A 16,998-nucleotide genomic window follows, 5' to 3' on the forward strand; every position below is an offset into this window, starting at 1 on the left:
CCAGAGCTGTGATCCAGAGCCCCAGCCTATCTGGTCGGGCGAGGCAGTTCCCCCCAGATTGGGATTCACCAAGTTTCGCTTCTTGTGCAGTGCTGTATCAGTATGCTTTAATTTCAGCCAAAGGTACATGTGCCATCGGAGTTGCTCTTCAATATGACAGGTTATATTCTTGGAGTAATTTAATATTATTATTATTATTATTATTATTATTATTATTATTATTATTATTATTAATAATAATAATAATAATAATAATAATAATAATAATAATAATAATAATAATAATAATAATAATACAGGTATTTATATACCACCTTTCTTTATTCAAGACTTTATTCAAGGCGGTTTACATAGGCAGGCTATTTAAATCCCCGTAGGGATTTTTACATTTTGAAAGAATGTTCTATCTTACAAGAACCACAACATTCAGGTGTTACTTTCTTGATCTGGTTTCACATTCTGGTCTCCATCCTCCCACACTCAGAGCAGATGGAATAACTCGGCTCAGCTTGTCACCTGCTTCAAGGTCGCATGGTGCCAGTGGCCTCGAACTGGTGACCTTCGGATGTTATCTTCAGGCAAATGGAGGCTCTACCCTCTAGACCAGACCTCCTGCCCCATTTATATGTAAACATCCTGAGAAAAAGAATAGATCCCCCTTTGCTTTTCTTGACAGTGTAGATCACAAAGTACTTTCTCCTAAATATGTATTTTTTTAAAAATTCTGTATTCTGTTTTATAATTTATTGAGGGCAGTATTCCACATTGGTACAATAATTCTTCTATGCTTATGGGCTCCTAAATTTAAAAATACCTGTGATGATTTTTGGCCCTTCAAATATTTTCCTGTTCTGGGGGCCCTTATATTCCACATTTCATGGTGGCAGATGTAGCATGTATCTGGCACTATGTTTTCAACTTTATCAAAGGATTCATGCTGTAAGCGAGCAGTATAGCTGTAGGACTCAGGAAAGGGGAAATGTAGGTCAGCTGTAGAAATGCAGCAATTATGGAAGGAATAACACATGACTGATCATATAACTCGAAGAGAAAGACATGCATCCCATGGGTTTGGTGACTCCCATGCCTTGAAGTCAGTTGTCTATATTGCTTTATTTTATCAATCAATCAATTTATTTATTTATTAAAATTTAAATTTAACATTTCTAAAGCTAAGGGTAGGTAATCCAGTTTTTGTAATTAAATAAAATTTAAAATAAATATACACTAACTAAAATAGGGCTATATTTAACCTTAGCCACTGTGTGCCTTCCCTAGTTAGAATAGTACACAATTTCCAGGCACTGCCAGTTCTGTGCAATATATACAGCTCTAGAATAATCACTAATTAATTATCATGGCAACATCATTGATGCTAAAACTGCTCTATGTCCAGAGCTCCATATTGCATCCATAACTCATGGAAGCTGACTTCATGGCTCCCTCAGGTTGTGTCGTTAGTTCATATAGACTTCCCATGCATGTGATCCCATATCACTCCCACGCTTCATCTGGCACCACTGGTAAATGTGGGCTGCATTCAGGGTGGTGGATCACAAGTTGTGTGGGCCTGCTTTAAAGCCCACCTAACGAGAAATTTGAATATGAATCTGCTTCACTACTGCGCGCTTGCCCTCGGAGCCATTCAGGCAGCAACAGCAGCAAGTGGGAGGCGCTACTTACACTCACATTCAGAAGCCTGTACTTACTTATGATTTTGCAGCCCTCTAGCCATGCTACTGCTACTGTGCAGTAGCGCTCTGTCACTATAACTCTTAGGGCCAAATCCTATCCAACTTTCCCACCCCAGTGCAGCCACAAGGCAGCCCTGAAATACGGGAACAAACCATTCCTTACCTTGAGGAGGCCTCTGTGACTGCCTCCACCACATGATGCAGCACACACCCCATGGCTGCATCAGTGCTGGAAAGTTGGATAGGATTGGGTCCTTACCCAATGAAAATAAGGGGAAAATAGCAGTAGATGCATCATCCCTCTTTGGATTACCTTATTTGAAACAATATTTATGTTGCCATTTCTGTTTCCTTTCATCCTTGATTTAATCTGATTTGTAAATGTCATGGGAAAATTTAGGGCGCAATCCAATCCTGCACTGGAACAGGCAAGCCAAGAGGCTTGCTCTGTATCCAGCATGGGATAGGGGCCCAAAGTGGGGAACTTATCCTTACCTCCGGGTAAGGCACCCTGGCCTCTATGGGTCTCCTGGGACTTGTGCCACCTCCCAAGGTGGCGCAAGTCCGAGGAAAGTGGAGCGGCTTGAAGCTCCGAACTCCCGGGGAACAGGGGTTGAGATCCTGCATAACTGCTGGGTCCCAGCTCTGCCTGCCACTCCCCACCTGTCCACCCCCAGGGCCGCCCATCACCCACCCTCTCCCGCCCCAGAACGCCTCTCTCCTGCCTCCTCCCTGCCCACCCCAGAGCCTTGCATCAGCCCAGCTGGACTGACGCAAGGCTCGGTGCTACCGTTGGCACAGAGGCATGTGTCAGCTTCCGCACATGCCCTACGGAACGTTTGCAACCCTCCTGGATTGCGCCCTTACTTGGTTATATTTTGTATAGAATCTCTGTATGCTTGCATTTAGAAATTCTTTTCTGTCATTTCTCAGGGCATTCATTTGGTTGGTATCATCCACCTATTATTTATTTCCTAATTATACATCTTAGTGCAGTGGTTCTCACACATTTAGCACCAGAACCCACTTTTTAGAATGAGAATCTGTCAGGACCCACTGGAAGTGATGTTATGACCAGAAGTGACATCATCAAGCAGGAAAATTTTTAACAATCATAGGCGGCAATCCTACCCATGCGTACCCAGGAGGAAGCCCCATTGACTATCATTGTTAAATGCATATACACAGTAGCCTGCTAGAAGTACAGATCTGTAACATTTCCCCAAATGCAGTCATATACCATGGTAGCATCAAGTCTAAAATATTAAAAATAAAATTTTGAAATGAATGGGGACTCACCTGAAATTGGTTTGCGACCCACCTAGTGGGTCCCAACCCACAGTTTAAAAAACACTGCCTTCGTACTTCCATTATTTTTGTCCTATTTCTCTTCTGACTTGATCCATGACTCAAGCAGGGCACTATGTTAAAAAAATGAACATCCTTCTTTAAAATGATTCAGAAGTTTGTATTTCTTTCAGAAATATGTACTCAACATTGATGCTTTTGCAGTTCGACCAAGTTCACACTTTTCTTCTATGGCTTCACTTGTTCTATAGGTGGTGGTGAATGCTCTCTTGGGAGCGATTCCATCTATCATGAATGTGCTTCTTGTGTGTCTTATATTCTGGCTAATCTTCAGTATTATGGGAGTGAATCTCTTTGCCGGCAAGTTCTACCACTGTGTTAACACTTCAACTGGTGAAATGTTTAGTATCGACCAAGTTGACAATCTGACTCAGTGTAATGAGCTCATAGAAAGGAATGAAACCGCCCGCTGGAAAAATGTAAAAGTCAACTTTGATAATGTGGGACTCGGTTACCTTTCTTTGCTTCAAGTAGTAAGTAGCAATTTTTTTATACATTTCTTTAATTATGTCAAACACAACATTGTTCTCTTAGGGCCTGATCCAGAGCCCTGTGCTCACTGCTGGTGCACACAGTTGCAAACATGCCGTAAGGCACATTTTCAAGCACTTACTGTGGGCCCAGCATCAGAGCTAGCTCAGCACAATCCCACGCAGGGCCAGCTCTGGCACTGGGCCTGCGTTCCACCACCCAGTGGTCACCCAGACCACCTGGCAGCCGAGAGGCGGGTGGGGGTGTGGGGGGAAGGGGGGAGGAGGTGTTCCGGGGTGGGGGAAGCAGGGGAAGGCGGGCGGAGGGTGGGGAGGAGGCATGGCAGGAGAGAGAGCGGGGAGGGAGTGGGCGGGACCGGTGAAGCTCCACTCCACCGGATCCTGACCCCCGCGTGGGACCATGCATTCCTACACAGGACTCTCCAATTCTGCAGCAGCTCCAGAGCTGCTGTAGAATCAAGTAGCCTCGTTGCAGGGCTGCTTCCCTTCTCTCAAGAAGCTGCCAGTGGCTGCCTGGTTGTACTCGGGATGCCACGGCGGCCCTGCATGCCGGGCAGCTCAGGATTGTGGACTGCCCAGCCTTCCTTCCTCTAGCAAATATTTTCTTGCAATTTTTCTCACTAGAAAAATATGATTAAGATGGAGACTATCTGGCTTCAAATACATTCATTTGCAATATGGCTGGGGTAGTTGTGCATTTCATCTGTACAGGATTGAGCTCTTAAATATCCACCTTCCACTACAAAACTCAGACAAATGTTATCAATTAGGCCAAAGTTAACATTTGTAAAATGTGGACATGTTTACACACGTTAATTAATATATGTTAGAAAATGGTGCTATAATATGTATATGTTATGAACATATTTATGAAACATTAATAGTATCTCTTTTGTCGAATTTAGTATTTTTTCAAATCATGTTCATTGAGCTGGAAGTTCATGTTGTGATGGTGTCCTGAACAACATAACGCTTGTTAAGAAAACACTTTGCTTTGTGAACAGGCAGTATATGCAGAATCAAAATTCCTTCATTGAACTACTGTTTTAGCCCATTTTCTACCCTTTTGCAAAACAAGAGACCCTAATTGCACCCACACTGGTGATTCACAGGAAAATATATTGTTTCTCCATGGGCTTCTTCACACTAGTATTATTCTAAGCAGTCAATAGTTTGTTTATTCTATTGTACAATGCTATACTTTAAAAAAAACAACTAGATAGCCCAATCTTAATGATAGTTCCATGCCACAATACTGCAGGGCCAGTGCAGCCTCCGCTGCATCCAGTGCAGGAATAGAGGCTGCTGGAGGTCTCCTTGGAAGGAAGGGGACTTTCATCCTCTTACTCCAGGTAAAACCCCAGCAGCCTCTATGTGGCTACTCAGATCCACACTAGTAATATTGCTGGTGAAAACTTGAACCACCCTATGTCAGGTTTTCAGGCCCAGGAGGGAGAATAGGTTGTGGTGGTAGCTGCAGCCACTATCCTTGCCCCCACCTGGGCCTGAACTGCCCCTCCCTGTCCAGTAACAACTCCGTCCTCCCACTGCCCCTACCAGCCAGCAAAGCACCTACCTGCTCCAGTGGGCGCAGGCTTCCGAGTGGCGGTGGCAGACCAGCAGTCTTTTATGGCACATTTGCGACAGTGCATGTGCTCATTCCACCACTGCTAGACAACATATATTATAGTATTAATATTAAGAAAAAAGGGTATTACTGATTGTTTAAAATAGTGAGGCTTTTGTCATCTAAGTTCCACAATAATATTACAGGTATAACCTAATTATTCATAGATTTTTCACTGCAGTTTTGTCTCAATGTGATGAGAAATTAAAGGGAAAATGTCCTTTTTAAAAACAGCCTTGCATACTGTTGTAATGGGGAGAGCTGGCAGCAGTCAGACAGATCTCTGTCTCTCTCCAGGCACTTAGAAAAGCTTCACTCCTAGGCAAGCCCTCACTCCGCCCAGAACACATGAAAATGCAAAGCAGAAATGATTATCACCTGCGCTTTGCATTCTCTTTGCGTTCTTTCCCAAGCTCCCGCTTGCCAAGGAATGGAGCCTTTCTAAGTGCCTGGAGAGAGAGAGAGAGAGAGAGAGAGAGAGAGAGAGAGAGAGAGAGAGGTTGTCTACTGCCATTTTGTGCATTACAAAGGTAAGTAAGGCTGTTTTTAAATTGCTGAGCAAGGGGACATTGTTTTTGAAATGGATTTCCTTTAACACAATTTTTGGCATCAACGGGGGTTCTGGGAACCTGTATTGTTTTAATCTAAAGGGTTTTCTTGTATCAGAAGACCACAATTAGGTATTTGTATGTTTGACATATACACGCAAACATACATGGTATGAACAGTTTGCTCTTCAGTGTTTAAAAACAATTACCATCTTATGTATGAAGAGTAGGTATTAAGCTTGTGTTCTGTCTGCAGGCAACTTTCAAAGGCTGGATGGATATTATGTATGCAGCTGTGGATTCACGAAATGTAAGTATGCTATTCACACTTTAGCATTCAGATTTCACGAAGTTATTATTTAGAAGTATGTATTTAGAACAAGCTAGGATTGTCACGTCACATCAAATCCCAGCTTCTTCTAAACAAGAATAGGAAGTTCCAAACTTTCTTCTGTTGCACAGAAAGGGGTGTGTAAGAGCTCAAGGCTAAACCAACATAAGAACATAAGAACATAAGAACAGCCCCACTGGATCAGGCCATAGGCCCATCTAGTCCAGCTTCCTGTATCTCACAGCGGCCCACCAAATGCCCCAGGGAGCACACCAGATAACAAGAGACCTCATCCTGGTGCCCTCCCCTACATCTGGCATTCTGACTTAACCCATTTCTAAAATCAGGAGGTTGCGCATACACATCATGGCTTGTACCCCATAATGGATTTTTCCTCCAGAAACTCGTCCAATCCCTTTTAAAGGCATCTAGGCTAGACGCCAGCACCACACCCTGTGGCAAGGAGTTCCACAGACCGACCACATGCTGAGTAAAGAAATATTTTCTTTTGTCTGTCCTAACCCGCCCAACACTCAATTTTAGTGGATGTCCCCTGGTTCTTATAACATATTATAAGAATATAAGAAGAGCCCTGCGGGATCATGCCTAAAGCTCCTGCATAATTTTGTATGCCACAATCATGTCCCCATCAGGCTCCTTTTTTCTACACTAAAGATCTCTAAACATGCTAGCCTTTCCTTATAAGGGAGGTGCCCCAGCCCATTCTCCCAATTTGGAGAGATTCTCCTGGAGCTCTTCCTGGAGCACAATCCCATATGGCCATCATCACCCAATTATTAAAGCACATTTTGGTGTGATGTCAGAAGCATGCTTGAGTGACACGAAGTGTCAGTGTTGCTACCAGTTGGGAATGTTCCTTACTTTCTAACATACCATTCCAAAATAATCACTTTAGAGCTTTGTATGTGGCTGTAAAGTCAAAATAAAGTCATACTTTAGAAATTATGAGGGTGTAGCAATTTCAAACAATTTTGCCAGATAGTGGCTGGTTATATTTAGTGTCAGTCTTAAAATGCATAATTCTTAAGAATAAAAGCATCTCATTTTGTGTTGTTTTCTCCGTTATTTTTTCTTAATAAATGTTCTTGCTTTGTAGGTGGAGAAGCAACCTCAATACGAGGACAATTTGTATATGTATCTTTACTTTGTCATTTTCATCATCTTTGGGTCCTTTTTCACCTTGAACTTGTTTATTGGCGTCATCATAGACAATTTTAATCAACAGAAGAAGAAGATAAGTATTTTATCACTCTGTTCAGAATGCTCTGTCAGGTTTAATGATAATGGGTTAGCAGCTGTTCTGCTATGTTTACCATTAGAGTTTAAGAATGATGAAAAAAATATTTATTTTTTCCTCCAAAAATGGAGTTCAGGAGGATAGTTTTTCTGGAAGCACAAAATGATCTCCATCAAATCCCACAACACTGTTGCCCCAGGAGCTTTTGCACCCCTGGCTTCAGACCTGGAAAGGAAAGGGGTTTCTGTGTCACTCCTATCTTCCTCTCTCCTCATCTTCATTTGTGGTCACCTCTTCAGCAGGGAGTAAGGCCATTTGGCATCTATCATCATTGCCCTCCTCCCCAGAACGGCTGAATAGAGCCTGCAGTTGATGCGTGCACACAGCCTACACTCAAAGTCCCCTGAAACATCCAGGTTACCAGTAGGCTGATGCTGTAGCATTGTTGCCCTGGTAACCATGACATCTCCCAATTCCCCCAGTGGTTTCTTTCGCAGCTTTTCCCTTGCTGTATATCACTGCTGATCAGTTTGCTATCTGCAGGGGCTGGTTTGGCACTCTATGCATCTTGAATCAAGAGATAGCACCCACTACCAGAGCACCCACTACCAGAGCGATCCTGGAGCCCTTGTCTAAAGCCACCTCCAGACATTGTGCAATATAAGTAAAATGTGTGCACTTTAGTTGAACAATGTATGGTTACTGTAGACAAATACTAAGCAAATTTTTCTCTGAGTAGAGTGTGTGGTTCTTAAGAAAAGAACCAAGCATGTAGCAATGAAAAAACACTGTGGAAGAATTCCAGCATGATCACCAGTTTGCAAAATTAACTTTAAAGTCAAACAAAAATAGTCACTCTGTTCCAGAGACCAACACTTCTCATATATGCACACAAGGCTCCTGTATGGAGGAACTATTCCATTAATTTCAGCAGAGAAAGCAGATTCATACATACAAAGAATTGGACATGTTGATCTGCTTTCTCCAATCAAATGAATGGAGCAGGGCATTGTGGGCAGTGCTACACTATGGGCACATCACAGTTTCCACACCTGCAAGGAAAAAAAAAACTGGACCAGGGAACATATATTCCACATAAACTTCTGAAATCAAAGGTAGTGTCATTTGCCTTGATACATGGTCAGCTTCCCCGTCTAACTGATTGATGCTGATCTCCAAGCAACAGGCCTGATGCACATTATTATAAGACAAAAAATGTTAACAAGTTGTAACCAGGTTTGGTTTCATTTCTTTACTTTGGAGGTCAAGACATCTTTATGACAGAAGAGCAGAAGAAATATTACAATGCAATGAAAAAATTGGGGTCCAAGAAACCACAAAAACCCATACCCAGGCCAGCGGTAAGCCTCATGAGTATTTCTACTGTTATGTACTTAGGGCTCAATCCTTTCCAACTTTCCAGTACTGATGCAGCCACATGTAGCCCCAAGGTAAGGGAATAAACATTCCATTACCTTGAAGAGACCTCTGGGACACCCTAACCACAACAGGATGTAGCACATGCCCCCTTGGGTTTGGGCCTAAATGCCCTGTTTTAAATATTTCTGTAGAGCAGTGGTACTCCAACTTTTCCGGCCAGTGGCTCCCTTGACCCCCATGGCTGTTGGCCATGACTCCCCATTGTGTTCCTGAGGGCTGGAAGTGACATCATTAAACAGGAAGTGGCCAGAAATATTAACTATATTAATATATTAATATAATATATTATATTATATTTATTATAATATTAAATATTAAATATATATTAACTATATTAATATTAATTATATTAATCATATCTGCAAGAGGGATCCGAAGGCCTTAGGAGTGGACCTCAACAAGTGGGAAACCCTGGCCTCTGAGCGGCCCGCTTGGAGGCAGGCAGTGCAGCATGGCCTTTCCCAGTTTGAAGAGACACTTTGCCAACAGTCTGAGGCAAAGAGGCAAAGAAGGAAGGCCCATAGCCAGGGAGACAGACCAGGGACAGACTGCACTTGCTCCCGGTGTGGAAGGGATTGTCACTCCCGGATTGGCCTTTTCAGCCACACTAGACGCTGTGCCAGAACAACCATTCAGAGCGCGATACCATAGTCTTTTGAGACTGAAGGTTGCCAACAGTCCAATCATATCATTAATAATATGCAGATCTTAAAAATATATTATTAATACACAGCAATATACATGGTTATAAATGATCAGCTGCTGATCACTGTTGGAGACAGGATGCTGGAGTACGTAGATTTTGTCTGGTCCAGGACTCATTTTTTTAAACTTTGTAAGCATACCAATAGAATTGTTTTATCAAATGAACTTTGTGAACAACCAGTCTGACCAACATTACACACACACACCCCTGTGGACCCCAATCCACCTAGTCATTTCTCCCACTCTCCTTGGATAGGATTGAACTCTTTATTAATTTAATGAAATTAAATTTTTCCAGCAGCTGGTGGGGAAAACAAAAATAGACCATGAAAATATATCAGAGCTGATAAGGGTTTGGTTAGGATGCTGATTTGTCTCCTATACTAGGAGATACACAGCTCAAGCCTATGCATATCTACTCAGAAGTAAGTCCCATTAGAGTCAAGTATGGATAGGATTGGGCTGGCAATCACTTCATCAATGGCTGATAAGTATTCCCTTCAAATAGCAAGATTCATCACTTTAAAAATACAGCCTTTCCTCTTCAGTCAAACAACAAGTAATAAATCACTTTAAAAACAGTACCCTTTTTCTGCTCCTGGCCAAGTAAAGTGTGTGCTTGTCTCTCCCCCCCCCCCTTTGGCAACTGCATGGAAGCAACTTTAAGGGGAGGGGGAGGAAAGTGGGAAGGTTTGGAGATCGAAAGGGGGGAGTGGAAGAGAGGGGATTGAAAAGAGAGACTTCACTTTGATGAGAAGCGATCCCATGCTGGGAACTAGGAACCAACCAGACAAGGATCAGCGAGGGTTAAGGACTGCAAGCCCAGCATGCTCGGAAGAGGGCGGGGCGGCAGCAGCCACTCTCGCAGCTGAGCAACTCCTGTTTCTTCTGCTTTAAGAAAAAGCGCAGAAGACGGGCTCGTATTCTGCCCAAGGGTGTGACTGTATCGCTGCGAGAGGACATCCCACGCCTCCCCTTTGAATTCCCGGTGCCGCCCTAAAGAGCCGCGCCTCACAGTTTGAATAACACTGCTGTAGAGTTATCTAGAATGCTGTTATGTGGTGATTTACACCCAGCTGAAATTATGTCCCAGGCAACCTCTGTTGTCTCCCTTGTATCTATGTTTTGATTGTGAGCCCCTGGCACAGGGATCTAGTTGTTTTTTTTTTCCCCCTCTGCAAAGCACCATGCACATGGATGGCACAATCTAAGTTGTTATTTCTTTTTACTCAGTCCCTGCCCACAATCTTATAATTTAATTCTAAACAGACATACAGATAAGGAAGAAGTGAGCATGGGGTTGAAAGACATTGGAGGAAGATAGCCTAAAGTTATTAAACAAAATCACAGTGGATTAGGAAATACTTTAGAGCTGGGGTCTCCAAACCCCGGCCCGGGGGCCAGATGCGGCCCACGGCAAGCCTCTATCCGGCCCACATCTAGCCTCTAATCCCCTGAGAGCCTCTGGCCCAGTTGACCAAATACAACCAGAGTTGTGCTTGTGGGATGGAGGAATGGGGGGGGTACATTTAAGTGTGTGCTTTATTTCTTGGGCTGTGTTGGTGCTTGGAGAAATCCTGGACATTTGAGCCCATTCATTCATCTAAGTTCTATCTCTAACATATTTATTTAATATTTTTCTGGCCCTCAACCTTGTGCCAGATATCTGATGTGGCCCTTTGGCCAAAATGTTTAGAGACCCCTGCTTTAGAGGAAAAATATGTCTCCCACTTGTTAATGAGTGGGAGACTCTGTATCTTTGGAAAGCTGTGAATTCCAAAGATAGAATGCTGCCAAGGAAAAACGACAAAGGCAGGAAACAGCATGTGAGATCCTTAGCCTTGTCAATTGGCAAGTGTAGCATTATTGAAGGAATGTAACAGAAATTGAAGAAAAATGGGAATACTAGAGTGTAGACCAGGGTGTCTAACTTGTTTCATACCAAGGGCCAAACAGCATTCACAGTGCCTGCCGAGGGCTGGAAATGATGTCATTAAACAGGTCATAACCAGAAATAAGCACTTTTTCTCACTTAGGAACTCATTAGCTGCAAATGACAGAAGAGAAAACACACAAATCTTGATCATATTTCAAGATATGGGAGGGCCCAATTTTCATGGGGGCTGCCCTTATTTTAGTACACCTCAGCACTACTCAGCTGCAGAGAGCCTGAGGGCCAGATAAAAAGCTTCCGTGTGCTGCATCCGGCCCCTAGGGCTTCAGTTTGACACCCCTGGTGTAGACATTTAAACATAAGTAGGATCATAATACATTGGACACGGTAAAGGAAAGGAAACCAGTGTAAAGAAAAAAAAGACACAAAACATGGTTATATTTATGGGCAAGAAAAGTGAGGTGAGCAGTAGAGTGGAGAATTTATATTAGTTGTTTTCCCTTAGATAAAAGGAGGCCAACAGAAAGGGCATTACAATATGTCTGGCATGAGGCCCACATTCATTTGGGGTGGCTGTGTCGTTGTCCCTGATGTGCCCATCAGCAATGATAGCCCTAGCAGGCCTTAGTGGGCCTCCTGGCTGGATCAAGAAACAGCCACATCCCCCAAAGTAGCCCAGACACTGCTCATAGAAGAGCACGGATGATATGGCCCCACCCAGGAAGACAGTGCTTGATGCAAGCACTGGGGGAAAGGCTGCACTGCCCCCAGGGCAGGCAAGCAAAGTCGACAGGCTGCTGACCTCACCACTGGAGAAGAGGAATGACCAATAATGCCCCTCAGGACCAAACAGGAGTAGCTGCACCTAGGGCAGCTACAGGGCGGCAAGGAAGTGTGGCAAAAAAACGGAGTGGGGTGGTTTGTGGGATCTAATCAGGCCTTGGGGGAAAGAGAAGCCTATGATGAGGCTAAGGAAACTACTGCAGAGGGGACAGAACCTGAGGAGGAAGCTCTCCCTTCCTGTGATGCATGCCAAGCACCAGTTAGTGGAGGAGGAGGTGGGTGAAATAAACCCACACCCCATCCAAATTCTGCATCTTCTGGCAGGAGGAGAAGAGGGACACCAACTGGAGTGTCCATTACAGGGTGACACCATATGGTGGTCAAGCATAGGTAGAAATCAAGAGTGAACAAAAACTGTAGCTATAACTTCAGAAAGAAAATAACTAGAGGTGTTTGTTTCCAGTAAGATAGGATTACAGCCTACGTCTTACTGAATTCAGTGGGTGTACTTCTGAATAAGGTAAATAGCACCATTTTCAAACATTTCTAAAAATAGCACATTTTATAAATATTGATAAGTTATAAAGATATGAGGGCCTGAATCTGCAAAAAAAGGGGGGGGCAAATAATGTCAAAAGTCATATTCAAATTCCTGGCTAAATTTTTCTGGATAAATAAACAAGAAGAAGAAGAAGCCCCCAGCAGCCACTTCAATTCTACTGAGGAATAAGAGTGCACCTAACTTTGAGCAATATTGTTTAATGAGAAGATTTACAACTCTTAGTACAACAGTTTGTTCCCATGAAAATCGCAAGATCTATGAATAACCACTATTTTTTCTCTGTCTATAGAACAAATTCCAAGGCATGGTTTTTGATTTTGTCACAAAACAAGCTTTTGACATCAGCATCATGATTCTTATCTGCCTTAACATGGTCACCATGATGGTGGAAACAGATGACCAAACTGCTGCAATGGAAACAAATTTATACCGAATTAACCTGATTTTCATAGTTCTTTTCACTGGAGAATGTGTCTTGAAACTGATTTCACTCCGCTATTATTATTTCACCATTGGCTGGAACATTTTTGATTTTGTAGTTGTCATTTTATCCATTGTAGGTAAGAAAAAATCCATTTCCGTTAAAGATTAAGGGAGTGATCAATGAAAAATGTAGAGACAATACTGTTTTTGAAGTTTTTAACTATGAGGTTAATTTCTGATACAAAATTACAATTGTAATGTGTAAAATATGTAAAATTGCATATAAAATATGCTCTTTGCAGCATTTATAGATTTTTCTTCTGCATTTGATACAGTCCCTAGGGATCGTCTATGGGATAAGCTTGCTGGGACTAATATTGATAGGAGGTTGCTGCTTTTAATGCAAGAATTATATGCCAATACCATCTTGAGGGTAAGGATAAGTGCAGATGGTAGACTGACGGAGGAAATTTGTTCTACCAAAGGTGTTAGACAAGGGTGTTTGTTGGCCCCACTTCTTTTCAATCTTTATATCAACAACATTGTAAATGTTCTAACTCATGCAGATCATTTCCCCCCCTCAATTGGAAATCATAAGATTGCAACCCTCATTTATGCAGACGACATTGTTTTATTATCTTTGAATAGGAAAGGGCTTAAGAGAATCCTAAATAAGTTGCAAGATTTCAGTGATTCAGAGCAATTGAAGGTGAATTATGCCAAATCCAAAATAGTGGTTTTTGCCAAGCATTCTCCAAAATTTAGTTGGACTTTGGGTGATCGCAAGATTGAACAAGTTCCTGCCTTTAAATATTTGGGTGTATTCTTCGACGAAAGAAACAGCTGGAAATTCCAACTTCAGAATGTTAAAACATTAGCACAAAAATCAAGTTATGCCTTATTAAAAATTTTTCCATTCTAGAGGAGGCAACTTGGTAATTCCAGCTTTAAAGGTTTTCTCGGGGAGAGTAATTTCCCAAATGTTATATGGTATAGAGATCTGGGGTATTAAACAGAACAACATATATATTCCCGAAGTTGCTCAAAATAAATTTTTGAGGCACATTTTAGCTGTTCCACAATCTACTCTTGCAGCTTTTCTTAGAATGGAGACAGGTATGGTATCTATTAAGGCCAGGGCTGCCGTAGCTATAATTTCTTATTACAAGAGAGTCCTGGACATGTCGGAAAATCGTCTTCCTAAACTCTGTTTGGCTGAGCAGTGGAGAAGAGGAGGCTGGGCCACTCAGGTGCAAATGCTCCTAAAATCTAAAGCCCTTTCTACTGACATTTTTGTCTTTTCTGAAATAAAACAAATGCTAAGGGAATGGATGTTTAAACTGGATAATGATCAGGATTTAGATATAGTAAGATCTTCAAATTTCTCCCAGTTGTACTGTTTCTTGAAACCAAGTCACTCAAGAGTGCAATATTTATATTCACATACCTTTGCCTCCTTGAGAAAGGCGTTCACTGAACTGCGTTTTCAAACCATGCCAACTGCAGTTCTAGATGGCAGATATATGTCCATTCCCAGGCATTTGAGGCTTTGTATTTGCGGAGCAGGACAGATTGAAGATATTGTACATTACCTGCTTCATTGTCAGCTTTATCAAAATCCTAGGATAAGATTTTTGGAGCCTATTTTGGCTACCCTTCAAGGGGAGAACTCACTTACGAAATTGTATTGGTTACTTTCCGATTATGACCCATCGGTCACCTATAGCGTGGCGCTGTTTGCCAAAGCTGCCAGAACTATTCGTGTCAACTACCTGGGGGAAATAGCGGTAGATTGTAAAGGAGATTCCTTAATATGATGGGTGTAGGTGCCTTTTGTGCTTGATTTTGACCTCATTTTATCATTTTATCATTGTTTGTATCTTTGATGTATTTTTGGATTTACATGTTTTATCTTATTGTGATGGCTATTAGCTAATACAATAAACAATCTTTGATTTTGCATATAAAATATGTAAAATTGTACATATAAAATATGTTTAGCAACTTTTAAATCCGTTTAAAATTTGACATACAGAAATCCTTCTGTATTACCAAAGATATCATAGCAATGTTAGAATTTGGTTTCTACAGCTGTACGCCTTTAGTGCATTAAATGAAAGCCTGCCCTATAAATTTTCATAGAAAGGTACAAATTGTGGGCCTAGGACCCACCAGAGGATCATGACCCAGTTTTGGGTGGTTCATGAAACAGGCAAGGCAGATTAGCCTATGTGCATCAAGGCTGCCCAATCACCATTATAGCCACACCCCTTGACATTTATAAATCAGGCAGTAGCCTCTAGGGCCTCTAAAAAGTTTGAAAACCATTATGTTGAAAGGTTAAATCCTGAGGGGTGCAATTCTTAAGATTTAATGAAGAATGTTAGCTGCTTTTTATATGCTTTTCTTAATTATCTATTTTTAAAACCTGTTTTTAGGCATGTTCCTGGCAGAGATCATTGAGAAATACTTTGTGTCCCCCACTTTGTTCCGAGTTATCCGACTTGCCAGGATAGGTCGAATCCTGCGTCTAATCAAGGGCGCTAAAGGGATCCGCACTCTGCTCTTTGCCTTGATGATGTCTCTCCCTGCCTTGTTTAACATTGGTCTCCTGCTTTTCCTGGTCATGTTCATCTACGCTATATTTGGAATGTCCAACTTTGCCTATGTTCAGAAGTTAGGTGGGATTGATGACATGTACAACTTTGAAACATTTGGCAACAGCATGATCTGCCTCTTCATGATTACCACCTCTGCTGGCTGGGATGGCTTGTTACTACCCATTCTTTACAGTGAGGAGCCAGACTGTGACCCTAACAAAGACCATCCAGGAAGTTCAGTGAAAGGAGACTGCGGCAACCCTTCTGTTGGGATTTTCTTCTTTGTCAGCTACATCATCATATCATTTTTAGTTGTAGTAAACATGTATATTGCTGTTATTTTGGAGAACTTCAGTGTTGCTACAGAAGAAAGTGCTGAGCCTTTGAGTGAGGATGACTTTGAGATGTTCTATGAAGTCTGGGAAAAGTTTGATCCAGATGCAACCCAGTTCATAGAGTTTAGTAAACTGTCCGATTTTGCAGCTTCACTGGATCCTCCTCTTCTAATACCAAAACCGAACAAAGTTCAGCTTATTGCAATGGATCTGCCCATGGTCAGTGGTGACAGAATTCACTGCCTTGACATCTTGTTTGCTTTCACAAAACGTGTTTTGGGTGAAAGTGATGAAATGGATGCCCTTCGAGTTCAAATGGAAGATCGGTTTATGGCTGCCAATCCCTCAAAAGCCTCCTATGAACCCATTACAACCACCTTAAAACGAAAGCAAGAGGAAGTATCTGCTACCATCATTCAGCGAGCCTTCAGGCGCTACCTCTTAAGGCAAAAAGTTAAAAAAGTTGCCTGCCTATTTAACAAAGATCGAATCAAAGAGGGAGATGACACTCTTATCAAAGAAGATATGATTATTGATAAGCTCAACGATAATTCTACTCCAGAGAAAAATGACATGACTCCCTCCACCACCTCTCCACCTTCCTATGATAGCGTTACAAAGCCTGACAAAGACAAATATGAAAAAGACAAATCAGAAAAAGAAGATAAAGGTAAAGATATCAGGGACGGTAAAAAATGAGCAAAGCAAATGATTCAGTTTGTGACCAATTGTTTACAGATTGAGAAAGTAACGTATTATTTCAAAAGGACTCCAATAGGAGGTTTATGCCAAACTGACTGTTTTTACACACACAGACACACACACAGGAACACATATAAATATATCTATAAATATATATACAAATATTAGATATATACTTAAGGTCAGTGCCTATTAACAAGACAGTGACCCCTCGTCATCCAAATGCCGCTCTGTGAA

At 42.0% G+C, this 16,998-nt stretch overlaps 1 protein-coding gene across 1 annotated transcript in view; it reads left to right on the forward strand.

The window, feature by feature from the left end:
• The window catches only part of LOC136657681 (sodium channel protein type 2 subunit alpha-like), a 78,952-nt gene extending 62,194 nt beyond the window's left edge, over positions 1 to 16,758 (forward strand). Inside the window, 6 exon segments of the mRNA XM_066634677.1 lie at positions 3,254 to 3,535; positions 5,985 to 6,038; positions 7,177 to 7,314; positions 8,574 to 8,678; positions 12,991 to 13,261; positions 15,563 to 16,758. Coding sequence (XP_066490774.1) covers positions 3,254 to 3,535; positions 5,985 to 6,038; positions 7,177 to 7,314; positions 8,574 to 8,678; positions 12,991 to 13,261; positions 15,563 to 16,758 — 2,046 coding nt within the window.
• Positions 16,759 to 16,998: the final 240 nt, after the last annotated feature.

This window comes from Tiliqua scincoides, chromosome 1 (assembly GCF_035046505.1).
Source record: "Tiliqua scincoides isolate rTilSci1 chromosome 1, rTilSci1.hap2, whole genome shotgun sequence".
Lineage (NCBI taxonomy): Eukaryota > Metazoa > Chordata > Lepidosauria > Squamata > Scincidae > Tiliqua > Tiliqua scincoides.